The 15,000-nt window shown below is 48.5% G+C and overlaps 1 protein-coding gene across 5 annotated transcripts in view; it reads right to left on the bottom strand.

The window, feature by feature from the left end:
* Positions 1-15,000, bottom strand: part of agap1 (ArfGAP with GTPase domain, ankyrin repeat and PH domain 1) — a 102,386-nt gene that overhangs the window by 64,605 nt on the left and 22,781 nt on the right. For 3 of the 5 annotated variants that reach the window (XM_027291420.1, XM_027291417.1, XM_027291418.1), the window contains exons 2-7: positions 6,327-6,385; positions 6,155-6,242; positions 3,554-3,568; positions 1,706-1,791; positions 831-972; positions 140-274 (exon numbers count right to left, since the gene is read on the bottom strand). In XM_027291420.1, the coding sequence (XP_027147221.1) occupies positions 140-274; positions 831-972; positions 1,706-1,791; positions 3,554-3,568; positions 6,155-6,242; positions 6,327-6,385 (525 nt within the window). The remainder of the gene's footprint in view (positions 1-139; positions 275-830; positions 973-1,705; positions 1,792-3,553; positions 3,569-6,154; positions 6,243-6,326; positions 6,386-15,000) is intronic. The other 2 variants (XM_027291421.1, XM_027291419.1) reach the window with 1 other exon arrangement.

Below are 15,000 nucleotides of genomic sequence, written 5' to 3'. Positions count from 1 at the left end.
CCTCCCCTCGTTATGATAAAACTTAATTGCTGTTCGGTCTGAGTTAAAGAGCCGAGCGGCTCCATTTAAATCTTAATTGACTGATTAAGAGGGAATGTCACCTTCCCCAGAGGAGCGAGGAGGTCAGGCGGTCACTCACCGTCCTGGAAGACCCGCTCCACGTTCAGCCCGTAGGTGGCGCAGGTCTCGTAGTAGGTGCAGCGTTTGAGGTCGTTGGACAGTTTCCTGGCCCGGCTGTCGTCGATCACCCTGGGGTTCGCCGAGCTGATGGCGTCTGAAGAGAGACGGCACAGAGAAGACAAACATCTAACTTTACTACAGGACAGAAGGAGAAGAAGAGCCTGCAGGCTGCAGGTGATACGCCGGCGCCCTCTGCTGGTCAAACTCAGTTCACAGATGTTGGTCCTGTGCTGTGTGACGCAGGTTTCTGACTAAAGGAATCAGATCCAGTCAGGACCTGGACGCTGATCCACCACTGATCCATCCACCGCCAGGAACCAGAACAGAGGCCACGGTCCAACAAATACGACCTCCTGTGTCCTTTCCTAAACACTTTTCCTAAACACCTGTAAAACTACAAAGTCCAGATGATGGACTACAAAAAGCTCCATCATACACACTTCTCGTGTTCGTACCGTGTTCCTTTGTGCAGGAAATATGAACGTGGACGACACGGTGAAAAGAATTTAAATAATTAAGAATATAATGAGCTGTGACTGTAATGACAGGAAGAGGCCACTGGGTGGCAGCATCGACTCAGGAGAGCTTTGTCGAGAGAGGAGAGTGTGTGTGTGTGTGTGTGTGTGTGTGTGTGTGTGTGTGTGTCGGACCTTGCGTGCCGACCAGCACCAGCGGCAGGTCAGCCGTGTTCCTGTAGTTGGCGAGGCGGCTGAAGTAGTGATAGACGGTCTGGAAGCTGATCTCGTCCTCCAGACTGAAGACGAAGATGACGGCGTCCACCCACAGCGCAAACTGAGAGACACACACACACACAACTTTATTAACACACACACAACTTTATCAACATATACACAACTTTATTAACACACACACACAACTTTATTAACACACACACAACTTTATCAACATATACACAACTTTATTAACACACACACACACACACAACTTTATTAACACACACACACACACAACTTTATTAACACACACACACACCTTTATCAACATATACACAACTTTATTAACACACACACAACTTTATTAACACACACACACACACACACACAACTTTATTAACACACACACACACAACTTTATTAACATATACACAACTTTATTAACACACACACACACACAACTTTATTAACACACACACACACACAGCTCTGTGTCAGGTGTGTGTCGGCTCTGTGTCAGGTGTGTGTCGGGTGTGTGTCGGGTGTGTGTCAGCTCTGTGTCAGGTGTGTGTCAGGTGTGTGTCAGGTGTGTGTCGGCTCTGTGTCGGCTCTGTGTCAGGTGTGTGTCAGGTGTGTGTCGGGTGTGTGTCGGCTCTGTGTCGGCTCTGTGTCGGCTCTGTGTCAGCTCTGTGTCAGCTCTGTGTCAGCTCTGTGTCAGCTCAGTGTCAGGTGTGTGTCGGCTCTGTGTCAGGTGTGTGTCAGCTCAGTGTCAGGTGTGTGTCAGGTGTGTGTCAGCTCTGTGTCAGCTCTGTGTCAGGTGTGTGTCGGCTCTGTACAGGTGCAGCACTCACCTGGGCCTCCGGCGGGCCTCCTTCGTCCCTGATGAGCAGCAGGTGACTCTGACCGTCGACCACGATCTCCTTCTTGAAGCGACCGCCTGCAGGAAACAGCAGCAGCCGTCAGACACCACAGAAGAAGAAGGTGAAGCCGATCGATGCAGGATGAGTGATTAACTGATCGATTGATCAGGTGAGATGATCGACGCTAAATGAGAACAAACAGCTAACCAATGACCACTTGAAGGGGCGTGGCTTATGAAGCCTCATGTTTAAAGTTTGAGGACGTCCTCTGCAGATTATTTTGGTTTGAATAACGTTGTAGTAATGTTCTGTGAGTGTTCATCCAGCTTAGAGTCTGGGAAGTTTGTTCCCGTGTGAGAACACTTGGAGGTTAAACTCGGGTCCATGGATGAACTCCTGACTCGGATTCTTTCCCACGACTCGAAGGTCAAGCAGCTCTGGATGTGACCTCTGACCTCAGCGACTATATAATATGTAATCACCGTGGTGACGTTCAGGTGGACTCTGTCTCAGAGCGTCTGTCGTCTGTCTTTGTGTCTCTGTGGGAACAAAAGTCTCTTCCTGAGAATTTACAGGAAGTCTGCAGCTAAAAATGGAGTCAGGCGTTATTTTGGGTCGTCTCATCGGGATCAGCTGATCTGTGAACGGCGTGGACGAGTCTGAAGAGTCTGAGAGAGCTGACGGAGCTGCAGCTCGCTGTGTGGAGATCAGCACTACAACCGAGGGAGGGAGAGCCGGGTAATGATATGGTGGATGTTTATGTGGCCACAGCGAGGGCGGGAAGAGGCCGACACACACACACGCACACGCACACACACACACACACACACACACACACACACGCACACACACACACGCACACACACACGCACACACACACACGGCGAGGTTTAAATTGGACTCTGCTGCCGTTGTTTGAATTTCACTGCTCTACATGTGTGGTTCCCACTCTGTCTGTTCATATTTTGAGAGTCCTGAGTCGGGGCGTTTCGTCTGCTAATCTTCACAGACTGTGTGAGCTCGTTATCGTAAACGAGGCTGTTAAAAACACGAAGCGTCCTGATACATCGACAGAAAAACTGATCGAATCATTTGAAGCTTTTAAAAATAACCAGACGTTTGATGTCACAGAGCTACAAACTAATGAATCAGCTTCATTAATCATCAGTCACAAAGTCGTTATTATTTCATCAATTAATTACACAAAGATCATCACGTGAATCAGAGAAGACGAGCTGCTGCTGCTTCACGTGGACGGACACCATGTCGTGTTGCTGCAGTAAAGCAGATGGTGTCGGTCACGCTGAGTCAGCGAGCGCCTGTCAGTTTGTTTATATACAGTGTGTGTGTGTGTGTGTGTGTGTGTGTGTGTGTGTGTGTGTGTAAACAGATGAAGATGAGGAAGAGCTAAATAAAGCTGCATGATGAGTCACAGCGTCGAGTTCAGCGACCTCTCAGATCCGCGTTTAGCTCGCCGCCGCCGTTCATTCACGCTTCACTTCTCTTCGGTTTCATCAGGTGCAGACTGCAACACGCAACCTGCTGTCGTCAGGGTTCACGTCACGTTAAAAACACGTGACGTTAACGTGCTGATCTGCATGTGTGGTTCCCACCCTGTTACATCATATTTCTGTTCACATGAATTTAACGAAGCGTTTCATCAACAGTAGAAAGACTTTAACAAACGCTGAGAGGGTCACGCTGAACTCGAGCTGATCTCAACACACTGCTGTCTGAATCACACAGGTGGAGGACGGACGGGTGGACGGATGGACGGGTGGACGGATGGACGGGTGGATGCATGAGGAGGAGAGGCAGAAGAAGAGAGAGGATAGTTACCTGCGTCCACGTCAGCTGGATTAAAGAGCCGAGGAAGAAAAAACAGAAAAGATGCAGCCAAAGTTAAAACATGCAGTTAGACCAGCACCGAGAGATCAACACCAGAGACAGACAGGCAGAGAGAGAGACAGGCAGAGAGACAGACAGATCAACACCAGAGACAGACAGGCAGAGAGACAGACAGGCAGAGAGACAGAGAGAGAGAGACAGAGAGAGAGAGAGACAGACAGGCAGAGAGACAGACAGAGACAGTTCTGATTGGAGGACTGAGCCTCAGATGCAGCATCAGCAGCAGTAGAAGCAGCAGCTCCACCCAGCTGGTCAGCTCCACCCAGCTGGTCAGCTGGACCTGTTCAAGAATCAAACGCCTGTCTGACTTCACACTGAATCATCAACACGTGTTGGTGTGTTTGTTTAATGCACCTGAACGCACCAGCAGCACAAAACACAAACATCACCATCGAACCTTTAACAAACGCTTCATCAACACGTTTTATCATATTGGGATTTTATTGATCGACTGTCTTTGTTTACTCTGATTTACGCTCTGAGCGTCTCTGAATGTCTCCAAGTGTCTCTGAATGTCTCTAAAGGTCTCTGAGCATCTCTGAGCGTCTCTGAATGTCTCTAAGTGTCTCTAAGTGTCTCTGAAGCGTCTCTGAAGGTCTCTGAAGGTCTCTGAAGCGTCTCTGAGCGTCTCTGAATTGTCTCTGAGTGTCTCTGAACGTCTCTAAGTGTCTCTGAATGTCTCTAAAGGTCTCTGAGCATCTCTGAGCGTCTCTGAATTGTCTCTGAAGTGTCTCTGAAGGTCTCTGAAGCGTCTCTGAGCGTCTCTGAATTGTCTCTGAGCGTGTCTGAATTGTCTCTGAGCGTCTCTGAGCGTCTCTGAATTGTCTCTGAGTGTCTCTAAAAGTCTCTGAGCGTCTCTGAAGTGTCTCAGAGTCTCTGAGTGTCTCTGAACGTCTCTGAGTGTCTCTAAAAGTCTCTGAGCGTCTCTGAAGCGTCTCAGAGTCTCTGAGTGTCTCTAAAAGTCTCTGAACGTCTCTGAGTGTCTCTGAGTGTCTCTGAAAGTCTCTGAACGTCTCTGAGTGTCTCTGAACGTCTCTGAGTGTCTCTGAACGTCTCTGAGTGTCTCTGAACGTCTCTGAACGTCTCTGAGTGTCCCTAAAAGTCTCTGAACGTCTCTGAGCTCATTAACAGGACCTGATGTGAGCGTGTGCAGCTCCGGCTCCAGTCTGCAGCCTCAGAATAGTTCTGGTCGGTAAGAATAGCTCTGGTTCGTGGTTTTGTGGCGCTGCGGTCGCCACCAGCTCCGCTCCCAATCGATGTCCATGAGAATGGAGGCCGCTCGTATTTTTAGACTCAGGAATGTGAAAACAACACATCAGCTTCCCTCGCTGCTCTGCGCCCGGAGGCCTTTTATTCCTCCATTATGCAACGATATCAAAGCCTGTTTTTATTTAATTGGAGCTGAGTCGCCACTTCCTGGACGGACGGGCGGCGGTGCCGAGTAATGAGATGAAAGCTTTGGCAGGGGGGCCGGCCTCAGACACGGTATGTGGAGCTGCTCGGAGCGCCGTGTCGTGTTGCTGTTGGCAGAGCGGCGCTGTAATTAAGGCCGAGCGGTGGAAACAGAGCGCCGGGCACTCGGCGGGCCGACACAGAAAATCACGTACGTCACTTTCAGTTTTCTGAGAGCACACCTCGGGGACGATCGGCTCCGGGGATTCCCCGACACCACAGACTGTTTTTACTCCGTCTCTGAATAAATCAGAGAATCTGTGACCGACTTCAACTCCTCTGATCTGCTAAACCTGGTCTGTGGACTCGGGGTGCGTCCCAACGCGACAAACTGAGAACTTTAGACATGCAGAGAGCTCAGGAAGGTTAATCAGCTGCAGCTCCACGACGACGGGTTAGACCTGAATAAACTCGGAAGATGCAGGAGCTGCTTCAAGTGAAAAATCTGCTCTGTTCTGATCCGTGAAGAAGCTCCTGCAGCCTCCGCAGGAGTAAAAAGCTCTGGTAGTGAAATATTAAAGGGACGTGGGGGTTTGTAGTGGAAGTGGGTCTTTGCCTGAGGAGCTGCTGTACTGCACGAGGCCGGCTTTAATATTGGATGAGGAATCTGTCGCGTGAGGAGGAAGCCAGCGTTTGCTCTTTATTTGTTCGCAGATCCAGCAGCTCGTTAAAGTTTCATAAAGTCGCTGCCTCGAGTCGAGCTGAAGGTTTTTAAAGATAATCCACTTTGTGACGAGTGATGGAGGCGCAGAGCACAGAGCTCCACCCTAAAATCACTGCCTCCAGGCTTCATGCTAATTCAGTTTAGGTGCCTTTATTTTGAAGATTGCTGTCAGAGGAAGTCAACCATCTGACTGTTGATCGGTCAAACATTATTTTAGACTTTAAACATCAAACTGAACTCTTTGTACGGCGGCGGTGTGTCATCGATGAAGACGTTTTATTTTGTCTGCTGGGATTTTAATCCGACCTCAGTGTGAAGTTTTAATCTGGATTAATGAGTTCAGACTGAAACAGGTCCGGCCCCACCGATCGAACAAAGACAGAGATGAAGAAGAAGAAGAAGAAGAGCGTCCGTACCTTCAGGCGACTCTTCCTGGACGTACGTTCCCGTCAGGTACCTGTGGACCAACGCCGACTTACCGCTGGCCAGGTTACCCACAATGCCCTGGGAAAGAGGGATCAGTGTGAGATGAAGATGGAGTGGACTTTATTTCCCGCCCCGTTCAGTCTGATGTTTGTCTGGACTCACCACTTTCAGTTCTGGTACCGTCCGACTCAGCGTCCACTCCTGACTGTTCACGAACGCATCTGGAAGAGAGAAACAGTCAGTCAGTGAAATTCAAGGTCTTTTCAAGGTCTTTCCTGACCCATTTCCCTCAAATTCAAGGACCTAACAGGACATAATGACCCACGTCCACGTGGACCTATTTTCAAAAACATCCAAGGCCTTGATTTAAGGATTTCAAGGACCTGTGGGAAGGCTATCAAATGTCAAAACTTTTTTTTTTTTTTTTGGTCATCCATTTTGGTTGCCGGTTGCCTAGCAACAGCACGTCATGTGCTCGACCAAACGACCTCACAAGTTTGAGTCCGAGGTCACGGCGGGCTGCACCTCGAACCGCCGCCCGATAACGAGGAGACCGTTAGCAGACCCAGACAGGAGGACGAAGAGTCTCATTACAGCTGACAGATGAGAGACGGCGGACTGAACAGGATAACAGGACGTCAACAGACTGGACACGGGACGAAGAGGACACCGAGGAGACTTCAGGAAAATATCAGAAATCTAACGACGAATGTTTTCACTAGTCCAGATTTGACTGTGAACAAATCGAGATTAGAGGAACGATTAAAGATCTGATGCCCAACGTTCCGAGATCTATCGAGACAAACGAGTGAAGACGTTGTGTCCCAGAGATCTTCAGGTTTTCAGTCCTACACTAAAATAATCTCCACGTTAAATTGATTATCGTCTCTGACCAAACACTTTGTTTGTTTGAAGTGCATTGAAGGTCGACTGATCGCGTTGATCCAGGGCGGAGGCGTTGAGGCTGAGGGGTCGTGGGAAATGTGGAGGCAAACTGATGATCCTCCCACACACACACACACACACACACACACACACACACACACACACAGTGTTTCCTGTCTCTTAGTTCAGATTCAGATATCTACTTGTGTGTTACTGTACAGTGTCGGTGTTATCAGAGAGGCCTCGTCTTCAGGATTCATTCAGATATTTGATCATGACCATCGTCTTTTTTTAACCGGAACTGAACTCTGGTTCATGTTTCACTGGATTTTTTGGTATCGAGGACAAAACTATAAATAAATATTGGACATTGTGGACACAGAGCCCTGAGAATAACAGATAACATCATTTATCGACAATTTAAGATGTTTTTGAGGGATGGAGCATCCAAATTTTTTCAAATGTATTCTCAACGACCACTAGAACCTCTTAACAGACGACTTAAAACCCCCTAGAATATCCTGAGAAGATGGTAATATCTTCAATAACCACTAGAACCTCCACAGTGACCCCCTGAACCACCTAAAGGACTTCTGAAACCTACTAAACATCCACCACAACCCCCTGAAGGACCCGTAGAACCACTTTATGTGGATCGTGAGCCCTCACACTGCAGCATCACGTACATTAACCGCGGCGGTCTCTCGTGTTAAGTAGGCCAGTGGTCCACTAAGAGCCTTCAGCCTCTTTTTACTTATTCACCAGCAGCAATCTGTGTCGGCCTGTACACTCAGAGAGAGAGAGCACCAAGAGCGTGAAGACATATTTTATCATCACGTCTTAAAAAATATCAGAACACATTATTTTAAGATTTAAACTGATGGATTATTAACAGCAGCTCATGTCTGATGCGATGTGATTGTCTTCACACACTTCAGTGCTTCTGTTCATTCAATGACCTGCTGACCTAAAATCTGACCTCACTGAGCCGGACTGACACACTTTACCACAAAAATACAACTTCACCGTCAGACTTCTCATTATTCTACTTCAGGGGTGCCCAGACTGTTCCACAATGTTTCCTAATACATACATCAAACCTTTATTGTTTTTTAAATTTGATTCAATCAACAGATTTGAGAGAAAAAAAAGATAATTTGGTGAAGCTGAAATTTTTTTATGCTTTAAACTAATGTGGTAATCGACTGATGGTACACAAAGGACTCTCTGATATCATGAATACAACAACAATATGAATGAAAACAGTTAAATGATGAGTCTGCTCATGTTCATGCAGGGAGCATGTAGCGTGAATAAATCTGTGGTTAGAACCTCCTGAATGAACGCTAGAACCTCCTCAACGACGTCTAGAACCTCCTCAACTAACACTAGAACCTCCTCAACTAACGCTAGAACCTCCTCAACTAACACTAGAACCTCGTTGAGGAGGTTCAATGACCGCTAGAACCTCCTCAACGAACACTAGAACCTCTTAATAGGCAACCTGAAACCACCTAAAATACAGAGAGAAGACTGAGGATGGATGGATAGATAGAATTTATCCCAAGCTGGGAAATTACAGAGCAGCAGCAGCAGCAGCATTACACACAGTGACAATAGACAACTTAAGAATAAAAAATATAAAAAACAAACTATACATCATAAAATTAAAGTGTGAAAACAAGCATCACGTCTCTACACGACTGAAAACACTCTGTTGTTGTTGTGTTTTCCTCCAGATGTTGCTACGATACGGCGTGAATCAGGAAGTAGCGGCTCATCCTTTCATAGTAAAAGCCCACACTGTGGTGGTCTGGACTATTATTAGTGCCATGGTTGGTATCTGTCTGGAAAGAATCCAGAAAGAAGCTTCCCTATTGGCCGGCCGACACACAGGGGCGCTTTGTTGAGGTTTTTTACAAACGCCGGCCTGTGTCGGTGCGACCCCTCCCCTCCTCTGCCAGGCAGGATGTTGATCCAGCTGCTTCCTGTTTTTCGGGGCCCTCCAGTTCCCCTCTGATGGTTCCCAGTACGACCCACGACTGACGGGCAGGGGAACCACCGGAGGGGCCGCGGCGCGAGGTGACGATCATCAAACTGATCAATTAACAATCCAATTAAAATATGAACAGAGATGTATCTGTTCGTTTAAAGACGTCTTCTCACTGCTGAGATGTTCAGGAGCATTATAACACAGGTGTGGACAGGTGTGTGTGTACACCTGAGAAATAACTCTGTGATGTCATGGACTAATGTTTAGTTTGCTGCTGACGACTGCACAAGAAAATGTGTGGAGTCAGCACACGGAGGGAAAGTCCGGATGAGCTTCAGAGAGGATTGTGGGTAAGAAAAAACAGCTGGGAACACCTGAAGTCAATCAATCCATCAGCTGGTGAACACACACACACACACACACACACACACACACACACACACACGACTGTGTTTATGAGTTTGTGGAGGACAGGAAGAGATGACAAGGCGGAGTGATGTCACAGCAGCAGTGTTTGTGAATGAACGTGACGTCCCGCAGACTGTCTAAAACCTGGACGTAGTCTCTGTGACGTCCCCACAGACTGTCTAAAACCTGGACGTAGTCTCCGTGACATCCCCGCAGACTGTCTAAAACCTGGACGTAGTCTCTGTGACGTCCCCACAGACTGTCTAAAACCTGGACGTAGTCTCCGTGACATCCCCGCAGACTGTCTAAAACCTGGACGTAGTCTCTGTGACGTCCCCACAGACTGTCTAAAACCTGGACGTAGTCTCCGTGACATCCCCGCAGACTGTCTAAAACCTGGACGTAGTCTCTGTGACGTCCCCACAGACTGTCTAAAACCTGGACGTAGTCTCCGTGACGTCCCCGCAGACTGTCTAAAACCTGGACGTAGTCTCCGTGACGTCCCCGCAGACTGTCTAAAACCTGGACGTAGTCTCCGTGACGTCCCCGCAGACTGTCTAAAACCTGGACGTAGTCTCCGTGACGTCCCCGCAGACTGTCTAAAACCTGGACGTAGTCTCCGTGACGTCCCCGCAGACTGTCTAAAACCTGGACGTAGTCTCCGTGACGTCCCCGCAGACTGTCTAAAACCTGGACGTAGTCTCCGTGACGTCCCCGCAGACTGTCTAAAACCTGGACGTAGTCTCCGTGACGTCCCCGCAGACTGTCTAAAACCTGGACGTAGTCTCCGTGACGTCCCCGCAGACTGAGATGTTTAACGTTTGTGTGGACTAAAACAGCTGACATCATGACGTGTCCTGAGGCATGCTGGGAATTCAAACACCTTTAGAACCACAACAGGAATCCTGAGTCTTACGGTGAGTCACGGAGACTTGACGTCCTGAAACTGGTTCTGACTACAAACACTCTGTAACAACGCGCCTCGCCTCAGACGGACACGCCTCGACGTCCAAACACGGGAGGAGCTCACTTCAGATCGCTGCACGCTGTGTTTACGTCGAATAATCGAGAACGTCACGTTAAAAACACGTCAGATCAGTTCAGCTTCTTCATGCTCTGCATGTGTGGTGCCCACCCTAAAGCTTCTTTTTGGGCTGGTCACAGAGTGAACCATGAACGTGCCGGTCATGGATTACTGATCCTGAGCTGACGGATTAACAGGAAGACCTACGTCCAACATGATGGTGTCTGACGGAGGTGTGATGTTTCTGAAGTCTACCTGAGCTCGTTAAACGTCCTCTGTCGTCATGGAGACGGTTTGTCAGCTCAGGAATGTGACTCCATGACAAAGTGTCGGTGTAACAGGTTTGAACGGCTCGACAGAGCGGCAGTTGGAGATGATATGTCATATGCAAATACAGGAAACAAACAAAGGTTCAGCTCTTCACTTCCTGTTAGCGTGCCGTGTTCTGGAGGCCCGTTAAAGTTCTGTTGAGGACCGGGAAGTCGTTGAACGTCAGAGTTTCCTCTGTTATGGAAATTAACTCAAACAAAACAATCGTCGGCGTTACATCAACTCTTTGTTCAAGCTCTACAGCGTCAAGTCTGTTGAGACTTAAAAACAAAAACCTGGTTCTGGTTCTGGCTTCTTAAAGGTGACTTCACTTCAAGTCTAGTCTAGGTCCTGGACTGGACCGGTGCTGCTCGGCCCATCAGGCGCTCTCTCCCTCAGTGGAAACGCTGACTGAGCTGCATTCCTGGACTCTGTTTGTCTTGGCGCTGACCGCGAGCCCACCAACGCTCGTAAACAGAGCTCACATGTGGTTTGTTTATCGCCGAGTGTCGACACGCTTTCATCGGGTCAGCGCCAGCTTCTTCTTCTGTGGTGTTTGTTCAAGGCATGAAACACACGACGGACATGAAGAAGAAGAAGAGCTGCTCAGCACCAACGTCCTCTGACTGAAAATCAGCTCAACAGTTTGTCTGGAAGCAGAAACAAGACGACAACAGACCAGATGTCTGACGGCGTCAAGACCAGACCAGACCAAGACCAAGACCAAGACCAGACCAGACCAAGACCAAGACCAGACCAGACAGAGACCAAGACCAGACCAAGACCAGACCAAGACCAAGACCAGACCAAGACCAGACCGAGACAAGACCAAGACCAGACCAAGACCAGACCAGACCAAGAGAAGACTAAGACAAGACTAAGACAAGACCAAGACCAGACCAAGACCAGACCAGACCAAGACAAGACCAAGACCAAGACCGAGACCAGACCAAGACAAGACCAGACCAGACCAAGACCGAGACCAGACCGAGACCAGACCAAGACCAGACCGAGACCAGACCAAGACCAAGACCAAGACCAGACCAGACCAAGACCAAGACCAGACCAAGACAAGACCAAGACCAGACCAAGACAAGACCAAGACCAGACCAAGACAAGACCAGACCGAGACCAGACCAAGACAAGACCAGACCAGACCAAGACCAGACCAAGACCGAGACCAGACCGAGACCAGACCAAGACCAAGACCAAGACCGAGACCAGACCAAGACCAGACCAAGACAAGACCAAGACAAGATGAGACCATGACCAAACCAAGACAGGACCAAAACTTTATCTCGACAGTTTTATAAAGTCTAAATTATTTTTATTTTATGAATCATTCAGACAGAATGTAAACGAAGCGAGTCACAGATCAACACAAAGAGAAGCTGGTTTCATGTTGGAGGGTCTCTGAGACTGATCTGAGACTGGTCTTTGTTACACCATGAAACCAATCTGCAACACACACACACACACACACACACACACACACACACACACACACACACACACACACACACCATGGGTGGAGCGTGGCTGTTCGTCCCCTGAGGGCAGTGTGTGTGTGTGTGTGTGTGTGTGTGTGTGTGTGTGTGTGTGTGACTGTGACAAATCAGAGCAGGCCTCCTCATCAGTCACATGTGACATCATATTATCTCAGCCTTCGACCTTCACACACGTCTATCATATAAACTGCATCACGTGTCCGCGATGTTCTGATCCGTCCTGTCCATCAGGAGCGTGTCATCAGACTTTAACCGCTCGCCTCCGAGTCGCAGAGTCAAACACGGTTTACTAAAGTTGAAATATTTTAAACCACATCAGCTGCTCTCTGTGCTCCACGTCACACGTCTTTTAAAGCGACGCTTCGTGATGAAACTTTCTGTCTCGTTAACGTCGTCAGCTCGTTCGTTTGCATTCATTAAGTTAAATAAATGCATTTGTGTCAGAAATAAAAATAAAAACAAACCTACAGACGCCTGAACTGTTTTCATATATACAGATAATAAAGCTGCTCTGTCTGTGTGGTGTGTTCAAAGACTTCGGGACAATAAAGCTTCTTTAAATTTAAAACGTCATGACAGCTGTGTGTGTGTGTGTGTGTGTCCGTTAATTAAACCTGTCGGACAGGTAACGGCACGCACACACACCTGATCTATGTTAAACACACACACACACACACCCTGTTTCTGTCAGTTTATTTTTCAAAATAAAAGATGTGATATTAAGGATTCAAGTTTTATTTTATTCATTATTTGATTTAAATAATTGAACGTACACGTCTGACTGAGGATTTTCTTAAACATCAAATTCAAGGACTTCTTAAGGACTTTCCAGGCCTGATTCTCTCTGATTCAAGGACGTTGAGACAAAGACAGCAGAACGTTTACTAACGTAACATGAACATAACGGGAACACAAAGCGTTACGACCACACATGGAGCTTCAGAGTTCACTGAGGCATCATGGGACGTTAAAGGCAGGAGGAGCAGAGAGGCTGATGGGAAACGTAGTCGTAGCGTTGTGATTGGCCGATGACACGAGAAGATCTAATGAGCTCTGTGTGTTTCCACACGTATGACACTGAAAGGACGATGCCGGCGTGTTGGACTGTAACCGGATCATCACGTCCCCTCGCCCCGTATCATTGGTTAATCCTGGCGTCCTGACAGCTCAGCTTCATTCCCACCTCGCGGACACAGCGAGCCTTGTGTGAGGCGCTCCCAGCTGTTCATCGAGGCCGAGGCCACGGGAGGTGAAGGGAGCGCCATCCTCCACCTCCTCCTCCGTCGCCCCGCAGCGCTCCGGACGGCTGAGACATCGGAGCTGCTGGCAGCGAGAGGCGGCGAGGCTTCGGACTGAAACGACCCTCAGAGACACGACGGCAGCAGGTGTGGAAGAGAGAGAGAGCGACTGTGTGAGCGGCAGGAAGAGGAAGAGTCCACCACGCCGTTAACTCCTTCAGAACCGACCCAGACCGCACTGAGGTCAGAACCAAGACCGCCACATGAGAGGACAAGAGACCTGGAAACACATTCCAGCACATCCAAACACACACATCACAAGATTAACACACACACACACACTGACCTAAATATCAGCCTTTAATCAGACTGAACCATCCCCCACTGCAACACACACACACACACACACACACACACACCCACACACACACACACACACACACACACAGCAGAGCGATTAGGTGTCAATTTAATCACAGAGACGATCTGACTGTCCAGGAGTCGTGTTGAGACGAATTAGACGGCGACTGTAACCAAGATGAGGTCAGTGACCTCTGTGTGTGTGTGTGTGTGTGTGTGTGTGTGTCTGTGTGTGTGTGTGTCAACATGTGTGCAGACAAACTGACTCATCTTCATGGTTTGTATATTTAGAGACAAACAGACACGACGAGGTCAGAGTCTGAATCAAACTTCAACAGACGTGATCACGTCAGGTTCCGGTCCAGACCGTGATCACGTCAGGTTCCGGTCCAGACCGTGATCACGTCAGGTTCCGGTCCAGACCGTGATCACGTCAGGTTCTGGTCCTCCTGACGGGCCTCCCAGCCTGCACAGTGAAGTTTGGCTGCACATGAACAGGTTTTAAACCGGTTCTGTTGGTTCAGTTGAATCTGGACTTTCAGGAGTCGTGGTGTATTTGGTCACATGACGTGTGTGTTGTAAACTCACATGGTCACATGGAGCCGCTCGCATCACTTCCTCTCTGATTACAGCCTCCTTTGTTCTCCGAGACGAGGAGGAGGAGGAAGAGGAGAAGGAGCAGGAGGAGGAGGACAGCTCCATCACAGAGTGTGTGTGTGTGTGTGTGTGTGTGTTTCAGCCTGCTTACATCATGCACCAACATTGTCCTGAATGTGGAAATGAATGTATGTGTGTGTGTGTGTGTGTGTGTGTGTGTGTGTGTTAAACTCTGCTGCTGATGACATCAAAGGGTTCAGAGTGTGTGTGTGTGTGTGCGTGTGTGTGTGTGTGTGTGTGTGTGTGTGTGTGTCTGTGTGTGTGTGTGTCAACATGTGTGCAGACAAACTGACTCATCTTCATGGTTTGTATATTTAGAGACAAACAGACACGACGAGGTCAGAGTCTGAATCAAACTTCAACTGACGTGATCACGTCAGGTTCCGGTCCAGACCGTGATCACGTCAGGTTCCGGTCCAGACCGTGATCACGTCAGGTTCCGGTCCAGACCGTG

The sequence above is a fragment of the Larimichthys crocea genome, chromosome XIX, assembly GCF_000972845.2.
Source record: "Larimichthys crocea isolate SSNF chromosome XIX, L_crocea_2.0, whole genome shotgun sequence".
NCBI classification, from domain to species: domain Eukaryota; kingdom Metazoa; phylum Chordata; class Actinopteri; family Sciaenidae; genus Larimichthys; species Larimichthys crocea.
The sequence above is the reverse complement of the archived record's forward strand: the minus strand, read 5'-3'. Positions and strand labels throughout refer to the sequence as shown.